The sequence below is a fragment of the Hippoglossus stenolepis genome, chromosome 14, assembly GCF_022539355.2.
Source record: "Hippoglossus stenolepis isolate QCI-W04-F060 chromosome 14, HSTE1.2, whole genome shotgun sequence".
Lineage (NCBI taxonomy): Eukaryota > Metazoa > Chordata > Actinopteri > Pleuronectiformes > Pleuronectidae > Hippoglossus > Hippoglossus stenolepis.
This window is the reverse complement of record NC_061496.1, coordinates 22,257,371-22,279,639: the sequence shown is the minus strand read 5'-3', so window position 1 is coordinate 22,279,639 and position 22,269 is coordinate 22,257,371. Positions and strand designations below refer to the sequence as shown.

Sequence of the window (22,269 nt, the reverse complement as noted above, 5' to 3'; positions counted from 1 at the left end):
TACTCCAGCACTTTTTATATGATCAGTTGCAGTAACATTCATAATAAGGAGGGGGAGAAAATGATAACAAAAAAATGTAGGTGTTGTTTTATTTTGACAACTGTCTGTCTTTTTTTTGTGGATTCTTCCAGACATTTTCCAAATTTGCATACATTGCTTTTCAATTATACCACTGACTGCACGTCTGTTTACTGAACAGACGGTGGCAGTAGAGGTCCTGTGGCTGCACAAGCACCTGCACATGTTTTCCATCGTTGCACAGCAGTTTATGGCAGCACAATATATCCATTCATCCTGACACAGCAGAAACAACACAACACTGTCAACAAACACCCCTCTACATACACTCCATGGTGGAAAAACTCCAGAGTATATCTGCAGTAGAAAAGTCATAATACAGATGGAAACATTTAAAAACAACTTTTTTAAATAATTCAACAATTAAAACACAACATAAAAGGCTGCGGTCCAATCAGGAGTCAAATCAAGTCTTCTGATTTCATGCACTTCACTCATTTAGATGTGATGTGTGATGTGTGATTATGGAAAGTGTAGGATCCAGTGTTTTGGGAGCTGAAGGACTCCAGTCAGGATACCTCTGTCACTGCTGCTTTAATTTGACATCTCACATTTCATTTTGTTGAAACTTCATGGAAGTGCATTGATAAATCTCTTTAGAACCACTTTCAAATCAAATGACTGATTTACAACATATTTCTAACATTGAATCAAATCTTTAGGTGACTCCACTTTTCTTCTTCTAGTAAAACTCTCTATATAAATAATTTGAAATGCAGGTGCATGTGACTGTAATCACAGGAGCAGTATGGAGGCATTTTATACTTTTTTCTGATGTATTTTTCTGTCTCCATTTACTTCAATTGTATTGGATTTGTCTGCAACGCTGTTTACCCCTGAAAATCAAAAAGTGTTTAGTGGACTCAACCACTCCACCCACCCCCCTCCATCGGCACAGCGGTGAGTAGATAATGAGTGGTGGGGAAAATAAAGCAGACAATGCCTCCCTTCTTCCTGTGCTCTACCGCCCCCTGAAGGCACAGGCCGGTACTGCTATACTCGGTCATAATGGACAGTAGGAGTGGATGAGCCGAGCAGCAGCAGCAGTGTGTGTGTGGGTGTGTGGGTGTGTGCATGTGTGTGTGTCTCTCTCTCTCGCTCTCTCTCTCTCGTACCGTCCTCCTCCAGCCAAACCTCCGAGCTGAGAGAGGAGCCTCTGTCCGGAGCAGGATGTATCGATCCGTGTGCTTGTAGCGCTTCCTCCGGGGAATGGATCCGGACTGCGGCGCGGCGTCTGCAGGGAGTTCGATCCCCCTGAACGAGCACGAGCAGCGGTATTACTCCGGTCTGCGCAGCCTGTGTCAGGCTGACACCCCGGGGACACTGTCCTCCAGCAAAGTGGCAGAGCTGTTCAAGGCGTCCCAGCTCCCTCCTGAAGCCCTGCACAAAGTGAGTGTGTCACCCACATCACGTCTGCGCCTGCTGGGTCATCACATGTCAGAGGAGGCGAGGAGAAGCGAGCTGCTGCAGGGAGGGTCTCCTCCGATCCGCAGGAGGAGCAGGGAGTCAGGGATCTGGGTCTAATACTAGGGTTTTTATTATATGGATGGTCTGTGTGTGAAAGAGAGAGAGAGAGAGATTTCACACACCTTTCTTCTACTCCTCTGTCAGACAGGAAGGCAGTCGTTTTACTCATTGTGTGTGTGGTGTGTGTGTGTGTGTGTGTGAGAGGGGGGGGTCACACATTTACATTCTCTTTCAGCAAGGCAGTCCTATTACTCAATGTATTTGATTGCATTAGTTGTGTGCGTGTGTGTGTGTGTGTGTGTGTGTACTACATCCAGTTTTTTAAACTTTATATTAAATGTATTTTTAGGTTTAAAGTAAGGTTTGTATTTCATTGGGGTAACAAATATAATTTCAGTGTCCAAACTAGTGTCGAAGATGAGTGTTTAACATCAACCCACCTGCCAAGTAACAGTTACATTTGTAAAAATCATTTCTCTTCTAAGAAGTTTAACAGTTGCGTTGTATTTTTGGCCCAATCTCGACAGTGCAAATCATTTGTACTAACAGCAAAGTTCTTTTTTTACTATTGATGTTACTATTCATTTCTCTATTGATCAATTCTGTACTCAGTGAATCTGAAAATTTGAGAATAATATCCACCCTAGTTTTCCAAGACTCAAAGTGATCATATTCACAGTTTGTTTTGTCCAGGCAACAAATAACAAATAGTGAATGTACCATGACTTAAAAAACAGATAAAAGCAACAAATCTCTACATTCTGAAGGCTGGAACCAAGAAATGTTTGGCATTTCATTTTAGGAAGATAACTCAGATGTTGTTCTTTTAATCAAATATCAAAATAGATTCCAATAATTTCATCTTTTGATAAATCAATTGATAAGCGTTTAGGGTGTACAACACACAATGTAGCATACCATGATTGTAGTTGTCCAACCGTTCCATTAAATTGTTACCGTACATTCATTTTATCCAATATGAAAATCTAATAGCTCACTCTTGTAAAAGACAGACTATGTAACTTTTGTAATGACCAATTCTTCTTCTTACAGATGAAAATCGTGAGCACATGAATTTAAATAGATCTATCTTTTTTCAATTATTTTGTTTTAATTGATGACACAAGTCATGCTTGCCAGTATCAATGCTAGTAAATCTGTTTTTCATTGGCTGCAATGTAAAACTACTTAGTCACAGTCATTTTGCTGACCCATCACAGGAATATAAACAGTATTTTTCCAGCTCAGATAAAAACACAGCAGGTCACCGCCTCTATTCACGCCACTCTCTGTCCCTGGGGTCGGCTCCCGGCAATCGCGGCCTATTGTGTGTCTGTGTGGGTGTCAGGAAGTTTGGCATTGAGCTACTTTCCTGTCCTGCCTGGCTCGCCGCCACCACTCAAGGTTGACTGACACACAGGCTTCTAAACCATGTTTGGCCCTGCTGCAGGATGCCTGCTGCAGGACTCAGCGCTGACTTCTGGGTCATTATGTCACAGTATCTGAGAGTCGTAAACGGCGTGTTTCCTCCATGATAAACAGCAGGTCCAAAAATCGGAGACCAATTTACCAGAATGCCGTCACGTGACATAGGAGCTGTATTATGACCTTTCTACTGCAGATATACTCTGGAGTTTTTCCACCATGGAGTGTATATAGAGGAGTGTTTGCTGATTAATTATACTTGTGCAGAGCCCATTGTAAACCTGTCTGTTTGAAATGATCTGTTCTCTTGTCCTGTTTCAAAGCTCTGGAGCTTCTTAAGAATTATTCCTTGTCATTAGTGAGTCCTCCTCAAACAGTTCTACAATATACTGTCACTTTTTATTGTTTGTGTGCTGGACGTTGTGTGCAGAGCTTTTTATAAACAGTCTATGGTGCAGAGTGAAGTTAGACAACTTTGTGTTCATCCTACCTGGTTCATCTGCAATGAAGAGTTTATAGTCAATGCTTTTCATAAAATGAAATGGAATTCGTTGAATTACTGTTCACTCTACTACTGTTATTTTTATATACATTGCTTGTCAGCAATTTCAGAGGACTGTCAAACAACCAACACAATCTTCAGATCCAAGATCAGACTTCACAACTTTTCAAAATAAAAGCTCTGTTCGTTGCTCAGTGTCTGTGTCTCAGGCCCATAATGATGTGGTGCAGACTTTGTCCAGCGGTTTGATGCAGTTAGCGACCTCTGCTGTTGTATATCTGAAGATGTAAAAGAAGTCATGCTTAACTTGTTCCACAGGCTGCTACAAAGTGCTGCTGACCTGTTTATTCACTTGACAGACGTTTCTGGAACTAGACGGACCAGATTTACAGAGGAAGCATGTTTATTTGTTCAAAGCACATAAGTAGTAAAAGGACGATCCCTTCTTCCTGCTGAGCTGTCACTGATGTCTGTGAAGTCAGCAGTCGTTCAGGGAAACACTCCTTCCCATACATCACTGTGCAGTGAAATCAATTGTTACGCTCACAAGGATCACAAGGACTTAGAGTGCACACATTGGTTCATGCTGTTATTGACTGAAATTATTTCCACTGCCAAGTGAGCAAATGTTTTCCAAATATTATCACATCAACACGTTCTGACAGCACAGCAGACGGCTTTCCCACTGACCAGCGTCCTACGTGTAACCTGCAGTCAGGTTGCATTTAAAGTCCATAGTATGTGTTTGTGTACAGGCGCATGTAATGTGTTGACTGACGTGGTTGCAGAACCAGTTTGTTTGAAGAAGGTGCGGCCTCTGACTTCTCATGTCTGGTAGTGCCAGTGCACCGTGGTGGAAGAAGTACTTATAGGTCTTAAGTACACTATCATTTTGTAAATTAGAAAAATTGAAAGCACTAGTTTAATCTCTAGTCCCTTATGAGCTTCTTAATATGTCTTTTCTAATGTAAAATCTATACTGAGAGTTAACACGTAACTGTATCCTGCAGATAAAATGTGCAATATTTTCCTCTGAAATATAGTGACTACAGTGGCAGCCAAACAACAAAATAAACACTTGAGGTATTAAGTCATTTCTAATGCGCAGTGACATAAAAGAGACACGACCTTCTGTCTGTGTTTAGATATTTTATAGAGACATGTTTAAAAACACCTACAAAAAGGGCGAGTGCACTGCAAGAACGATTTGGACAAAGACAAAAGAAACACAGACGCTCACATACAGTTGAAAGCCTGTGTGGCTTCTCTTGATTGGAGTTCACCTGTGACTCCCAAATATAGTGTGGCTGTAGTGAATACCACTTGTGTCCTGGGGGGCTCAACTGATGTAGCAACATTAATGTAACTTACCACCAACTTCAATATAACATAAAACACACTTCAAAAAACAATGACAACTAACAATTAATTCAGTCATGAAAATGTTTTATTATTTAAAAAAATTACACAATTCCCAATTTGTCAGAGCAGTTAATCTTTTGAATCTAATATTTGGTATTTTTGCTCTTGAATGATTGGCCATGGTGGAATCATACAGTTTCTTTATTTTAGAAATTTCAACAATCAGTGAGAAAGATACAAAATATGTGCTGTGAAGTAATAGATCTATGGTCTGATTTAAGCTATGTGTTGTTATTTTACACATCTAAATAACAGAGTGGTTTCTGTGGTAGTGCATTGAATGGAACATTTTACTGTAAAATAAAAAATAGGAAGATGTGTCTGTAAATACTCATGTGCCTCAGATATCCAGCATGTCTTCTACTCAAACTTGAGTTTCTCATTCACATCGTCAACGAGGCATATGATTCATTAATGTCCGGAAGATTATACCAGTAATGACATTATGTACGCTGAAATGTTTTTTTCCCCCTTGACTGTCTCCTTAAGGCCGTAGATCTGTGCAGTCAGTCTGGTTCCTCGAGGCCCTCGCCGGTGTTTCTGAAATAGTCTCTCTCACACACACACGCACACACACACACACACACACACACACACACACACACACACACACACACACACACACACACACACACACACACACACTGCAGACTTGACCTTCACTGTCTGCTCAGCCTTTCTCTGGCCCGTAGTTGTTTTGGAATCTCGTGTCTCAGTGAAAGCTGTTGAATGAGTGCAGCGTATAGGTCAAGCAGAAATAATGTCTCATAAGGGGATATGAGCCACATGCACTCCACATGCCCCACAACCTCTTTGGACAATGGGTTTTAACAGCAAACATTAACAGTCATTTATCTTTTATAAACACTTGGCAGAAAAATGTAATTTAGAGACACAAAAACTGTCAATGTGTGTCCATGTGGTTGAGTCTCTGTTCTCTTACTGTACTCGGATGACTTAAAAAAAAACTTGGCTTTTGGATCGTGAATGTTTATGAAAAAACTTGTTCGTGTTAGATGCCTGGTGTTAATCCATTGTTGCCACAAGAAGATGGATGTTGTGCCATCTGTCAGACATAGTGAAACTAAAACGATCCAGATGACCTTAATGCGTCGGTAAAGTGACTTGAAGAAAATGAAACTAATCACAAGTCTTGTTCATAACATGTGTGCCAGGACCTTTGCAGATTAAAGTCAGTAGCCGTCACTGAGATGCTGGAATGATAGTTACAATTTACGAGAGGAGCTTGGATCCAATTTAGGTTTTGTACAAATAAGAACACAATTTTAGCCAATTTAGAACAAATGTTTTCCCTTCATATGTGAAGCCACCACCAGTATCTCATTAGTTTAGCCTGTGAAGCTTTGTTTTTTGTTGTGATTAAACAAATATATGGATGTGGATGTGATTTGTTACTGTAGAGGAGCCAGGCTAACTGTTTCCTCGTTAACAGTTTTTCTGCTAACTAGCCTCTGGCAGTTTGCTTAGCTTGCATAAATAGCCTCCCTAATCTACCCACTAATTCCACTAACGTCTTTCTGTCTGTCTGTCTGTTTGTCTGTCTGTCTGTTTGTCTGTCGGTCTGTCGGTCTGTCGGTCTGTCTGTCTGTGGCTCACATCTCTCTAGAACTGTTTATCTTGGCGTTTGTACTGTTAATAGCTCAGGGAAGTGGAGTGTCAAATTTGGAGCCATTTGAACCAATGATGGGTTCAATGTTATAAAAAATTTATAAACAGGCGACCAGCGCTCTGTCGCAGTCAGTGGGGGTGGGGGTGGAGCAGGGCCTTCAGTCTGTGGACCGAGTTGAACATGTCTTACTCTACGTCCTCAGCACAGCAGAGGTCGGTCAAACTCGCCAGATTATTTTGATAATTTGGGTAATCTAATATTTATTTTGATTTTATGAGTATACTTGAGTATTCCAGTGCAGAAACAATGGTTGGTGTCTGTGGAGCATATGTTTGTGCGTGGTCTACCAGATATGATGAATAATTAATTTTTTAATACCATTAATGGCTAAAAGGGCATTGTAATTACTCTAGGTCCCTTTTGTTTCAGTGTTGTATTTAAGAGCCAGATGAACTTGGAGTCACAGTAGAGCTTCTGTTCACATCACCACAGTAAACTGTTTTCAAGAACCTCTAACTGAATTTGCTTTCAGTTCAATTTTGGGGATTTTTTCCTGAACTGACCCACATAATCCTAATCTTCTTTGCTCCCCCAAAGCCATCATTGTACCTCTAATCGAAAGAGGCCTGGATAAACAGATCCCATAGAGATGTTTATCCCTGACATACTGTTTCATTTATCTTTATTATGCTTGTAGAGCTTGTAATTTTGTATGTTGACAAGGTGTAAAATCATCACGTACAAGTCTACTCTGATCAAGGCTAGATTATAGATTCTAAACTTTCTGTCTTTTCCAGGTGACCGAGGTATGTGGGGCGAAGCGACTGGGTTACTTTGGTACACCTCAGTTCTACGTAGCCCTGAAGCTGCTCGCCGCCGCCCAGTCTGGTCTGCCCGTTCGCCTGGAGAGTGTAACGGCCAGTAAGTCTGCTGCTCAGGGTGGAGGCGTCTTATCAGAGCAAAAGGGGATCAGGAGATTATCTTAACATGGCAGGATTTGGTCTAATCTGGATAAAAGGGGAGTCGCGTGGAAAGGGCTAAGTGGGTTTGTCCTTATTATAAGAGCGTGAAATCAGTCACACCCCAGCCAAAGAGAAAATCTGATTTCTACACAGCACATGATAATCTGACGGATTAATGGGAAGAGGTATGTGATTGTCAAATTCACCATGCTGTGCATTAGTAGTAGTAGCTCACCTCAGTAGAGAAAGACAGAGGCTCTTCATGATTCGTTCCCTCAGTTTAATTCTAGTGTATTCACAGTCATCATACAGGAGGCTGCTGATCAGACACAATGAAAACCATTGTCTTTATTTACATTAAAACTGTTTTTTTTGTTTTTTTTTCAAGGAAAACACAAAAAGAAAACAGTGATAAATAAGATCGTAAAACTCATAAAGAATTCTCTTGTCACTTCTTTAGATCTACCTCTGCCCAGATTTGTTGGGCTGAAGAATGAACCAGAGATGCGATACTCAACCGTCCCTCCCAGCATAGAGGGTCAGGTGGCTCAGTGTGGGACTGCACCTGCTTCTGTGCCATGGACGCCAGCTGACAGAGGCACCTTGAGACACCTGGAGGCCAGTGCAGAGAAGAAGGTGAGCATGGGACAAACTTCTGATGATCCAAGATATCATGTGTTGGCTTCTGTCAGCTCAAAATATGTGTGTAAAAATGACTCCCTGATAAAGAGAGCTCAGAATAAACCATGGATCACTATTAAGATACATTCAGTGGAGACCACGCTGAAGAAATGTCGAGAGCTGGCCAAGAATGGTGCAGTGAGCGAAGACATTCCAGTCAGCTGTAATCACCAGTGCACAAATGCCTCATTGATGAGAGATTAGAGAAGAATGACGAGCTAGACCAGTCACAAGTATGTAAATATTCACATGGTGGGGCCTCTCAGAGCACACACCTAATGAAAACTTGAATGCCACGTCGATGCACGTGCTGCATCAGCTTAAAAGGAGAAGGTAGAGCCTGAACCTGATCAACTGCTTTAAACCTTTCTGACCATGGCGGCCTGTTAATATCAGTCTTCATATACCTACTTTTCTATATTGTGGATTTGACACACAGGTATCTCAGGGGTTAAAGGGATAGTTCACCCAAAAATGAAAATGCACTCATTATCTACTCACCACTAGGCCGATGGAGGGGTGGGTGTCCACAAAACACTTTCGGAGTTTCAGGGGTAAACAGCGTTGCAGCCAAAGGTTCTTGGTGTGATTATGAAGATGGATCTTTGTTGCATATCCTCCCTCTCTCTCTTTCCCTATATTCATTCTCTGCCTCTGTACTATCAGCTACTGAATTAACACAAATGTGCCAAAAAACAACATTTGATAGTGCTGGAACATATTCTGAAAGAATGAGATGTTCCAGATTTTTTCCCTCTTACATACTGTACCTGTCATTGTCTCAGGAATGTTACAGAGATATGACTATGCCGCCATCTTTCGGTCACAGTATGTCATTAAGATCAAGAAATCCTTTATTAGTCCCGCAATGGGGAAATTTGCAATGTTGGAACAGGCTGTTCATAACATTAATGACATGCCACTGAAAGTGAACACAAACCAGTGGTAAAATAATTTTAGTTAGTGGGAGAGTGTTCAGCAACTTGTCAGTTCTAGGAGTGTCTTTGTACATTGTATACATTTATGTGTACATGTCAATGTGTATGTCCATGTGTGCGTGTATGTGAAAGTGTATGTGTATGAGTTTTTATACGTATATGTGTGTATGTATAAATGTATGTGAAATAACAAATATCGTGTCCCTGTTTTATAAGGAACCCTGGTCCCCCCCTCGATCACCGTGCACCTCACCACCCCACTCTCCTCTGACCTACCGCAGCCTCCCATACACCAACAAAAATGGAGGAGACACACAAATGTGTATGTTCCAGTCTCATAGTAGCACCAAGCACTACAACTATTATAATTACCATTATACAATAATTATTGTGAAGTCTTACTGTACCGGCAAGAGAATAAGGAACCATCAACATTCAACTTTCAATAAAGCTGTGTTTTTCTCTCCCATCCTTCAGTCTATGAAAGCAAACCGTCCTCACGGCCGATCGTTAAACTGGAGCAGCACCCCTCACCCAGTAACTACGGGACCAAACCCAGTGTAGAGCATCCTGCGATGGCTCGGGTACAACCAGAGTTTTTGTAGCTGATGATCAAGTTCATTTTCTTCAAGTCTATATTATGCCCTTTACTGATTTTTATTTCTATGTATCTCTCCAGGCTGCATCAGCGGAGAGGCTGGCCCAGCAGGCTGCAGATGATTATTCTGATGATGACCCCTGGAGGATCACAGAGGAACAGCTGGAGTATTATACAAATCAGTTCAGGAACCTCCAGCCTGACCTGGGAGCTCTCATCCTGGGTATGAACAACCCACCACCACCCAAAACACCACCACTGCTGCTTAACATAAAACTTAACTTCACTGAAGAATGACTCTCACACTATTTCACCTCAGTGTCACTCTTGAATTTTTCCAGGAGCTGTCGCAAAAAACTTCTTCACTAAATCCAAGCTCCCAATACCAGAACTCTCCCACATCTGGTGAGTGCTGACTCACAGTGTCGTCTGATCTGATTTGATTTGATTTGATCTGATCTGATCTGATCTGATCTGATCTGTTCTGTTCTGATCTGATCTGATCTGATCTGATCTGTTCTGTTCTGTTCTATAATAGTGAGCATATCTGTTCCCCAAAAAAATATTTTCCACACAGAATACCTGCTATAGTTAAAATATATTTTAGTGATACATGATAACACAAGTAAGAATTGTGGTGGCACTTTATTTGAAATGCCATTTCTCAGTAATTTCCTATGAAGTTTCCCAGACAGAATGATGTGTTTGCTCCAAATTATAACTAGACCTAAATCCCAATCAATAAACTTAAATACATTGAACTAGAATCCTTTAAACTGCACAGCAGGTCAGCTAAGCATAGAAATAGTGTGAAATATGAAAAATATAGTTAGTCTGTGAGTAGAATGAATATATATACTGGGGTTTGAATTCAGTTTTTCTTTATTAGTAACATAGTTCTATTCAGACACGTTTTATTAGGAAGTTATACAGAAATTACAGAACCCCAATGGTGAGATATTACCAAAGATTACCAAGTTTCTAACTACCAAGGTTGAAACCTAATCAGGATTATTGTTTGAGCCATCATTTTTTATTCTTCATCTTTTGAACTCTTCTTTTCAGGGAGTTGAGTGATGTGGATAGAGATGGAGCTCTCACTTTCTCTGAGTTCTGCACAGCCTTTCACTTGATCGTGGCACGCAAGAATGGCTACCCTCTCCCAGAGAGCCTTCCCCCCACGCTGCAGCCAGGGTTCCTGCAGCCGGAGGACGACATACCAGATACTCCTGAAGTGAGGCAAACATACATGAATCTGTTACCTGAAACATGCACCCCTTGTGTAAGGTCTTATAGGGTTGTTTATACTGCTTTGCAGAGTGCGGAGCCTCTTATTGTCTTTGAGGATGCTGAACCAAGGCCCAGCCAGATGGTAATCCTTAGATACTCTTTTAAAAATGGAGTTCCTCTGTGGTGCCTGTAGAGGGCACTAGGAAGCTGAGCATGAGTCTACCCCTAGTGGTCCGAGTGCAGTCTCCTCAACATGTTGACCATAAGCTTGTATGTTGTATTGCTCTAAATGTTTTGACGGATAATTATCTTTCTCTGTTTTCTCAGGATCTAAGCATTATAGAGAGAATCCAGCCAAGTTTAGCAACAACAAAACAAGACATGAAAGATGAATCCTGTAAACAAGGTAAAATAAGAATAGTGAAAAACATTAAATTCCCAAAACAAACGCAGGCACATTCCGTTCCTCTGATGTAATTTGGTGCTCTGCTAAACAACACAACAGCATTAACTGGGACAGGGACAAAAACATCTTTCGGGCATTTTTTCCACTTACTTTTTTATTTTGAAACAACAACACAGTCAGGATAACAACATACGATATAAAGACATACAGTGTATGACTCTCTTATGCTGCTGCCTTGGCATAGACACATATTGTACAATCAAAGCATGCAGAAGCATATACAATACCCATCATCCCTCCCAACCTTAAAAAGAGAAACAAGGGAGAGAAGTGCTTCGAAACTGTAAAAATAAAACGAAATGCCACAATCCACAATTATTCTATACTAAAAGATTCTATATTGTCAATACATAACACTTTATTTATGTTTTTAAGGTGCTGAATCAATCAACTTTTCATGTCAGGAAGTGAGTTCTTCTGTTGATGTCTTTATCATCTTGTCTGCAGATGCGAGTTTGAAGCGGCTGACAATATCTGAAAAGAAACGTACTCTACAGCTTGGTGCTTTTCCTGAGAGGCCAGGTGATAATGAAACTCTTTTATCATGAGAAAATGGAACAGGATACAAAGACCCCACTACCCACAGGATGTTCTCTTTCCCCTTTTGTCCTGTACGGTGGAACTGCTTGGTTTATTGACTTCTGATTTAGTTGAGAGTGTAGTTCTGCATCACAGTGTTTCAGTGTAGTACATGGTAATATCCAGGCATGTCAAAGGGATTTAATATATTTTACCAATGAAAATAGTTGCAAAAATATCACATCATATAAATGACATAGAGTGTGGTGCTGATGAATTCAATTCAATACAAAATACAAAAAAACTATTCATCCACACACATAAACAAGAAAAAAACAAATACAGACAAATCTAAAGATACAAACAAGTTTAAAAAAAGATACATTTGTGTCACATTAGAAAATGTCTACTCAAGGATGGATAGAGTTAAAGTGCGAGTGCATTTATCAAGGTAGTCTGATGGCCTCTGGAATAACCCCAAACTTCCTTCTATTTGTTTTTACATTCATAAATCCATTATCTATATCGCTTATCCGTTGAGGGTAGCAGCTGACATTGGGACAAGAGGCGGCGTACACCCTGCACAGCTCCCCAGTGTATTGCAAGACCCACATGCGGAGACAAACAACCATTCACACCTACATAGAATTTATCAATCAACCACTCAAGTTTTATTTGGATGGCCTATATTCACAAATCACAATTTGTCTCATCAGGCTTAACAAGGTGCGACATCCTCTGCCTCTAACCCTCAGCAAGAGTAAGGAAAAACTACCAAAAAAACCACTATTAACAAGGAAAAAACCTGGAAACCTCAGAGAGAGCCACTTGTGAGGGATCCCTACCCCAGGACTTACAGAAGTGCGATAGATTTATCTGTGTAAATAACTATAGTTAAAAGAGACAAACACAAATGGAATTTAGAGTCTCCAATCAACCTAATCCTTGCATGTCTTTGGACTGTGGGAGGAAGCCGGAGTACCCGCAGAAAAGCCCTGCGGACACTGGGAGAACATCCGAGCTCTACACAAAAAGACCTCAGACCCCAAACTAGGATTTGAACAAGGAACCTTCTTTGCTGCTGTGAGGCGACAATGCTGACCACTGCACCACCCTGCCACCCTGTTTGACATACAATCTAAAATGCATTCCTGCTGACAGCAATTGAGTCATCATAGAGGACATGTGTGGGGTCATTGTTAATCTTATATGCCTTTTTAAGGACTTGTTTTCAATGAAGCTGCGCGAGAGATCTAGAGCACAACATAAAGTCGACATAAAAACAAGGGCATGTTTGCTGCTGCCACACGAGCAGTTGTTTTAGTGGGATTACAACGGTTCCAAAGGGAAGTCTCTGCTTCTCGTTTACAACAACTCCAACAAGACTGACCTGCTTTTGCTAATCGAACGTATCTTTCCTCACAGAGCTGCCTCAGGACCTAGATCCACAGATGAGGACCAAAACTAGGCCGAGGTGAAACTCATCATCGCAACTCAATCATTACAAAACAGAAATTAAATCAATAATATCCTAAATTCCCCATTAATCTCTTGCTCGTTAAAATGTTTGTTTTTTGTGTCCACCCATGTGACCTCATCAACAGGTCCTACTCTAGCAATTCCTTTGAAGATGCAATGAAGAAGTCAGAGGAGCCTCCGACCCCCCCACCTCGACCCCAGAAAACCCACTCCAGAGCCTCCTCGCTGGACCTCAACAAGCTCTTCCAGCAGGGCACTGCAGGTACAAGTCAATTCCACCGACCGCTCCCGTCGTCACACAGCTCTTCTCACAGTATTACGTTTTCTAACACCGATCCTGAGAGTGTGAACTGCCTGTGGCTACGGTGCGTTTTGCATCCGAGTTTTTTGTGTTTTGTTTACGACAGTTCTCCTTTCAAGAGAGAACAAAAGGAGGAAATGGAGATAGGTAGGGTTGTGTTGTTCAGTCTGTAAGGTTACGGGCATGTCACAGTATATTAGTGAAGTATGATGTTTGCCAAGAACAAAGAAATATAGCCACAGTAGCTTATAGCTGAAGGTTTTTCTGGATTTTAGGTGTAAAAAGTGGATGGCTGATGCCTCCTCCGGCCCTCCCTCCACGACCACTGACCTCACAGGTAAGATTTGTTAAATTATGGCATCAATCCAAGCTAATGTGCTCTCATAGATTCACATAAATGAATGTAATTTTTTGGATTAATCAGTATGTATCATCTCTCAGGTTCCTCATTTTATCAACGCTTCAGAGAAAACTCCCTCGAGTAAAGTGCAGCAGCCAAACTTTGCAGACTTCAGTCACTTTAAGGAAGAGGTAAACATAGAAACTCATTCCTTATTTTTGTTTGTCTCTGGGTTTTGAAAATGTTTAAAGGGGCAAATAATCTCCATTTAAAAGGGAAGAAAATTTAGCAGACAAATTTCCATCCAAGATTCTGTGTCTTCCACTTTCCCTTTTTCCACCTCCCATCTCAGACACAGCCCCATAAATGTGTCACCGAGGTCGTGTTTGTCAAATATACGATCCTCTATTTCAAGACACAAATAGCCTGGAAGGTTATAACAGTGGGAATTCATCAAAGTCTGCTCTCCTGTGGACGGCAAGGAAGCGAATGCATCAGAGATTTATTTATGGCTCAGGTGTCAGGTCGTGCATTTAGTCCGAGGCCTTTTCAACCTCATTCTCTTTGTCCTTCATTTGTTATTCCTGACACTATGATATCAAGTGGGTGGATACTTGTGTTCTGATACACTACACAACAATCTAGTTCATGTTCATGAGTTGAAATTTAAAGCTTAAATGGAAATGTGTCTGCCTAATATCTGGTGCAGTGTTGAGGTGACGCTTCCTGTTAGTCCCAGATTAGTTTTAAGATAAAACTCACAATTCTATAATAGCAACTTCTCAGTGAAACCCAACATTTAAAGCTAGGGTTGGTAATCTTGGAAAAGTTAGCAAGAGCAAGTACAACAGAGACATCCCACCCCCTCCCATCGGCCCTCTCGTCAAAGCTACGCCCCCGAAATACGTGAACGTTTACTGCCTGACAACCGCCAGAAGCCGACTTTTCCGTGACTCAGCTTATCCAACACATGATATATATTTAGTAGTAGTAATGATAACATAATAATGATAATAATACCAACAATAAACCTTATTTCTACAGCAAATCATTGAAAAGTAAGATCCAGCAGGTCTCGACCTTCTATGTAAAGTGCCTTGAGATAATGTACATTGAGATTTTGCGCTATACAAATACAATTAAATTGAATAAAAGAACAATATCAAAACAATAAACAATATAAATCTATAACAAGGCTTAAAATGCCATGCAGGCCCTGATTCTGCTAATCTGAAGTTGAGGGGGAGGTTTTTTCCACAGTGTACTTTGTCCCACTAGTTAAGCTATAGCAGTTAGACTAAACCTCAAAAACTTAAACAAAACACAGATGGACAGATTCTACTGCACTGCATTTGTGAGTGTGTATTGAGTGTTGATTGTATAGGATAAGTACTTTTTAAAATAATGTATTAATTTGGCTTAATTAAGTGGCAATGCGTGTGGAATCTTTGTAAAAGCTTTATATTTATTTGTCTGTCGTCCTGGGAGACAGAGAGAAGGGTTAAGGGGTTTTGTCTTTTTTGAAATCCACCTCTCTGGATCTAATTTGACACATGCGATGTAGTTTTTAGGTCAAAGGGCACAGCAGCCCCTAATTTTTGTGATCACAGTGTTTCCAGACCACCCATCTCCTCTTTAATGTTGAAGAATCACTCAAATCCTACCATGCTGTCTTTTCAGTATGGTGTCATTTACTATTAGAGTTAACGTGCCCTCTCCGTACTGGCTCTGGTCTTGTGTGTGTAACTTGTCTGAAGTCCTTCCACAGTTGTTTGTGCAGTATCACCATTCCTCTGCCGTCCCACAGGATGTTTTACCTAGGCTTGATTAAAAGCAAGCAGACTGGACGATCCCAAAGGTGGATAAACCCTGTGTGTATGTTTTTCACTTAGTAAGACAAACTGAAACTTACACCAGCCCAAACCCCTGAGAGAAATATTTTCTAGAGGAGGGAACTGTAAGCACAGCTAAAAATAGCTCATACTTGTAAAATATGTCGATGTTAAAGGTGAGTACTTGATACAAGTGAAGCTTCTGCAGGGAACCATTAGGGGAACTCTCTGAAGGAAAGAAACAGACTGGACCAGATAGTGTAATGGTCCAGTCCTGTGTCTGCTCTCTGTCAGCATCGAACCACCGGACAAGTTAACACATTCAGACTCTTGGATTGTAAAAACAGCTCAAGTTTGGATATAATTCTTGCTGCTTTGCTCGAATTTAAATCATTTAAGTTAAACCAGTTGAGAAAATCTCTCCCTCTTTGAGACAGTGACGTTACTGCTTCAGCCCTTACATTTCTGGAGTGAAACAGCCATGTCCTGCTGCTGATGTGACCACACGTACTGCTAATAGAGCTCCTGTGGTTTATTGCCACTGTTGCAGCTACTACAGTAACTTTTTAATGTTTCCATGCTGTGGTTGTGTTTCACATTGGACGGTGAAGTAAATCTTTGGGCCGTTTATTTGTGTCTGCTCGCGACTCAGTCGCATTGCTCAGCATAATGCGTTTTTTAGGTTTCCTGGGCACAGTTTACAGGAGCAGCTTTAGCCTGTTTAAATCATCAGGAAAGCCCAGGCATTTCAGCTGCCACCACAAGGGAGACAGCAGCCCATAGAAATTAGTGGATCAAATTCACCAAGTCCAACATTAACAGATGGGGAATGCTGTAGGGCAAAAGGTACCCGAAGGGATGCCTAGTAAGAAATGCCTTCAACTTTCCAAATAACGAATCTTACAGCCTTTGCTATGATCTAGAATTAAGAAGCAGAGGGCCTGTCTTCACACTCGTGCACTTTTAACCTCTCTGCTGAATAAAAACAGGTGGTGGTACATTGTACATTATGTCTAGAGGAGAGTAATGGCTGAAAAGCAGGAAGGAGATGCAATAAACGCAGGTTAATCCATCATGGCTGCAGAGCACTACATCGTGCTCCCTGTAGGGAAGCTGTTGATTTAGCTACGGTCAGAGCAGACACATTTCATCCTGCCTCTTTAGCATTCCCCTCATATCATTCCACCTCATAATGTCATCGACGCTCTGATGTTCTTTTGTTCTGTTGTTGTCATGTGTTCGTCTGTGTTGCAGGAGGAGAGCAGAGTAAAACCGGAGGAGCAGAGTTTACGATCCAGATTTGGTCCAAATACTGAAGACTTGACAAATGCTCCAAAGCAGGTCTGAACCCATCACATAGATTTGGGAGGGTCGTGCTCGTTTTAATTTTGCTAGTGTCTGTTTGTCTTTGTCGCAGTGAGGAGGTTGACGTTTGTTTCCGTTACCTCTCCTTCAGGACGTTATGGCTGTTTGTCCCAGTCAGGCGCCACAGAAACCAGTTCGGAGGAAGTACCACCCAGAGAGCCAGAACCAAGAGGCCACACCTTTACCCGCCGGGTCGTTTCCTCACCCCGCCAAACCTTCTCAAAAGTCAGTCACACATTTGACCCTTTTATCCAAAACTCCACATTTCAAGTTAAACCTGGTAAAGTTTTATTGACTTTCTAGGTTTACTATCTGTGCTGTAAAAATATCCACTGTGCGGTGATCATAAACCTCTCACAGCCATCTAGAAAGGGGAATTCAGAAGACATCCAGGCACACCCTAACCTACCATAATGACTCTAACATGTGTGCTTCTGTCTCCGTATTGACCAGACAGCTCAGTGAATCTGTCGGTTAGTGCAGGAGAGGGTGGCCATCAATAACAGTGGTGACTGCTGGCAGTGGCTGCTTGAGTGATGTAAAGCTCCTAAAAGCTTCAGTCTGATCCTTTCCGTGTCCACTGTCTCTCAGCACAGTGACTCATTGTTTCAGAGCTCGTTCAACTTATCTCAGATATTTGATTCCATCTCTAAATACGGCTTATTTTTACCTCCGCCAAGAAGGTTATGTTTTATCCCTATCTGTTTGTTTGTTTGTTTGTTTGTTTGGATTACACAAAAAATATTGAGTTTTTGGGTGGCTCTGGGCAAAGGATCCACCATCCATTTTTTCTTTAACATGGCAAGATAGGGCTTTTTTGGCAGTTTTATAGATTTCGCAGGATATAATTCATGGATCATGGTGAAAAAAAGCGGGCATGTTAAGGGGAGTGATATTCATGTGTTTGTGAAATTTGGTGCAGATCCAAATAAGAATCTAGAATCTAGAGAATTTAAATGTTTTTTCATAAAGGGACTGTTTGGGCCTTGGCAGAAGAATGCACTCTACTGAGACGCATTCTAGTTTATAGACTTTATTCATGTACACTGGTCTAAGGCTATGTCCATACTAGCATGTTTTCATTTAAAAATGGCACTTTCAAACCAAAACTCTCTTTCCACACAAGTGTTTTGGCTGTGTATCAGTCTTATTCACCGTCCATACTAACACGCTTGAAAAGGCATATGACATGACCACTCTTATACTGTAGGTGCCGCTGTGCACAAGAACCATTCGGTTGTTAATTGCAGAAAGAACAAGGCAACAAACGAGAAGCAGCACGGATGAAAGGTAAAATACAGAATTTAACTGCACAATAGCTGTTAGCAAACACAACTTGTAATCAATTATTCGTGTTGTGTTCTACACTGATAGCCAAGTCCAACACTGGTTGTTTCCTTATGGAGGGGGGTCATGTGATAGGAGCCTGACGAATCAGCAAAGGCTACATCATGTCCGAAAACACCCAATCAGTGAGCGGTGTCTACGTCATCATTACCAAACAGCTGTGTTTCTGCCCGTCCAGACTAAAATGTATCACCACAGTTTTCAACCTAAAACTGGACCAGCAGCGTTTCTTAGCTCCGGAGTAATCTGGACAGCAGACGTATCTGTAGCTGACGAAAATGAAGTAGTATGGATGTAGCCTAAGACTTGTATTATATTATATATATACCTGATAAAAGTTTCTCTCAAACTGCTTTCCAGACAGAAGAGGGAGATCCAGATGGCGATCCGTAAGAATAAAGAAACCAACGCAGTGCTGACACGCCTCAACAGTGAGCTCCAACAACAACTCAAGGTCAGCCTGACCTCTATTTTTTTAGAGCACAAAGCATTTTCTAAATGCAACCATACCACTTGGTTCTTTGTATTTTCTGCGTGTCCATCTATGTGAGCTGTGTGACCCTCCCTGCCCTCTGGCTCCTCCGGGACACTGAAAAGGGGAAAACCAGCCCTGCAGCTCCCAGAAAACACATGTTAAGGCTGCTTAATCAAAGGGCGGGGAGTGTATACACTACATTTAACCACAACCAAGAGAGCACGATTAATACTGTTTAGAAAGTTGCTCCTCGATCGTCAGAAGTTCTGCACGTCCAAAGTGGTGAAAAGGTCAGAGCTCAACTGTTTGCTCCCCTACCCATCACTCATAGCATAACTAATGGCACAGACTTGGATGTTTGCATTGGGGATCTGCCTGTGGCACACGCACTCACATTTGGAACACATGCTGCATGCCTGTCATTCCCCCTGTAAATGATCCAGTAGTGAATCCTTCACACACACGCACAAGCAGCACTTTAATAGTTTTAATAACCCAGAGACGTGGGAGTAAAAAAAGAGAGAAAGTCCAAATAGGTAGAGGGATTTTTAAGCCGTAAGCCTTTATTTATTATCATTCTTCTTCCATGAGCACTGTGTATTCTAGGCTGATATTTATTCACTCTAGTTCGGCTAGTTCCTCAAAGCATCTCAGGAATTCTGCAGAGAAAGGCATATGTATCTTTATATAGACTCCAGCGTTGTTGAAAGACCAAACAGCCACTGGCATTCACAACTGTCTTGTTCAAAATAGAGCTTAGGCTGGTCAAGAGTCCAACTACAGCAGGGTGTGTGAGAAGGGAAATGAGGCTGGATGACTCCTCACTGACGTGCAAGCCATAATGAAAAAAATAGAAAATTTAGATCACGACATGACATTTATTCTCTTTAACACAACATTGTTGGTTATTTAATATCATTCTGAAAACAAAGTATACGTCAATATTCTCATGAACATACAAAGAACAAGCAATCCGCACATGAATGTTATTTTGCATAAAGGCTTTTGATCCCTTTTTGACTCAGGATGAAGATGTTTGTTAAAAGCCTCTTTTACGCACCCGGTTCAAGGTGGGAATGTGATTTATTCCACCTCACTGTTCTCTATAAGAGGTGCGAACATGGGATGTTGGAACATTGCTGTTAACCAGCAGTCAAGCACTCTGCAGAACTAACACCTGTGTAAATGGTAGAGCCAGGATGGTGGCACACATTGCGCCACTGATTTTGGAACGGCAGCATTCAGAAACCTAAGATCACAGTTCCAGCTTTGTTTGGTTCAGTGTAAACAAGCATCTTAATGAAGGCTCTTCTTATTGGCTTTATAGTGGGGTATCTGTTTAAAGAGGGTTAACATGTCCAACTCCATGGTTTACTATAAGCTCTGATCCCCAACAAATGATTTATCATTTTTGTGCTCCTCAGAAATCTGACCACTACTTTAAGACATTTTTCAATTAATGTAGCAAAATATATTTCCCTTAAAACCCTTGGTTGTGAATGTTCCAGTCGTTTTACGCTGTCCTCACGACTTTCCGCTTTATTATATCCAACACTTTCATATTTTGGGATGAAATGAGAAATAAATCTTTTCAGTAAGCAGGGATTTATTCTTATTTTAGACCATTGTTACCATAGCAAAAATGTAATTTCTTCCCGTTGAAGGTCTTGTTGGGATCGCGGTGATCAGAGGTCATGTTTCCCTTGTTTGTCTGTAGGTGGTTCACCAGGACAGGGTCACCTTGGAGTCCCAGCTGGAGCTTCTGCGGCCTCTGGCCTCGACGTGACTGAGCCACAAGTCTTGTTACAACCACGTTCCCGGTGTTTCACTGAGGTACATCAATGTCTCAATGTTTGAGCCATGTGATGTATACTGAGCGAATGTGAAAGGGCTGACGGTGGAAACAAAGGTGCATTGTAGACACATAGGGATGTGATTACGCTCCACGCCCAAATGTTCCTTTGTATTATTTTTAGTGCAGTTTTGCAGGATTAATCCATGCATTCTTTAAATCATTCTGTGATATGCACATGTAAAATATCCTGTTTATTCACTGTGACATTATAACTTATTTTTCTCCTTTGAGTTCCCATTACTTTCTCCCATCAAATGTTCCTTACTTATAAATCATGTAACAGTTTTGTGCACATATTTTCATGACTTTTATTGTGTTCTGTGTTAATAATGGGGACTAAAGTTCTTTTGTGCACTGTGTATTTCATGGTCTAAAGCAAGTGACTACGGATTACATCATGAATGTGTGAAGTGATTCATTTCTGCACTAAAATTGTTTAAATACACATTGGTGGGGCTATATGGTAGCAAATACCTCATTAGAGCTGAGTTAGCCACACATTTCCAGCCTGCAAACAAAACTTGATGTCTGCTGTCAGATTGTAGCACTGACCCTCGTGATGATAAGGACACTGAAGAATGTCGACACTTGTGTACATTTTACGTGGCTCTATCTTTCATTTATTCCCTGTCTGTTAGAAAAAGAAACTGCTGAATTTCTAAATTCCTTTATGTTCATACTGCATCCACAGTGTCACGGTAATTATGAAAAGAAAAATCTCCACAAAGCATATCAGTCTAACTGATAAAAAAGCACAATATTCCTCAACATTCCTCTCATGTTTTGCAAGATAGATATCAAACAGCGAATGTCTGCAGAGGCAGATGTGGTTTTGATTTCATCTATGCAAAGATGTGGTGCTGTTGAAGCTTGCTTTAGACCATTGCTCACCCAAACATGTAGATTGTTAATGATGATGAATGAAGTGGTTGAATTAAAGGATGGCATGCTTGAAACTGCATGTTTTACTAAAGCGATGTGAGCATTGGACTGTAAATTAAACTGAAAATCATGCACAACTGAGCTCTGGGCTGAAGACAATAATCAAACGAATCAATAAAATTGTCTATTTTTATCGCTTGTTGTCATCTTATTTCTACGACCGTGCAAGAGGACTATCTCTGTCCACATGAGCATTTTTGTTCTGCATCAGTTTTAATCCCCATCCATATTAACATACCTGAAAATGGATATCACGTGAACACTCATGTGCTAGGCATACGTGTGCCGGTGTACACAGGAAACATTTGGAAACATTGCTGTATCATTGTTGTATCACTGTAAAATTTAACTGCACAACAGCTGTTGGAAAAGAGAACAGGGTCAGCAACACTTGGTCACCCATGTTGCGTTCTAT

At 41.1% G+C, this 22,269-nt stretch overlaps 1 protein-coding gene across 2 annotated transcripts; it reads left to right on the top strand.

Annotated features, from left to right (window-relative positions):
* Positions 1 to 1,069: 1,069 nt before the first annotated feature.
* reps2 (RALBP1 associated Eps domain containing 2) lies at positions 1,070 to 21,987 on the top strand. 2 transcript variants are annotated; one of them, XM_035177326.2, is made up of 19 exons: positions 1,070 to 1,467; positions 7,322 to 7,445; positions 7,947 to 8,122; positions 9,322 to 9,427; positions 9,583 to 9,689; positions 9,785 to 9,926; positions 10,045 to 10,108; positions 10,769 to 10,937; positions 11,022 to 11,075; positions 11,261 to 11,339; positions 11,847 to 11,921; positions 13,344 to 13,392; positions 13,523 to 13,659; positions 13,974 to 14,035; positions 14,140 to 14,229; positions 17,125 to 17,211; positions 17,327 to 17,460; positions 18,943 to 19,036; positions 20,775 to 21,987. In XM_035177326.2, exons 1-19 carry the CDS (start codon positions 1,288 to 1,290, stop codon positions 20,841 to 20,843), a joined length of 1,998 nt encoding a protein of 665 aa, XP_035033217.1. In that variant the 5' UTR covers positions 1,070 to 1,287; the 3' UTR covers positions 20,844 to 21,987. The 2 variants fall into 2 exon arrangements, with proteins under 2 accessions (XP_035033217.1, XP_035033218.1); XM_035177327.2 differs by lacking the exon at positions 11,022 to 11,075.
* The last annotated feature ends 282 nt before the right edge of the window (positions 21,988 to 22,269 follow it).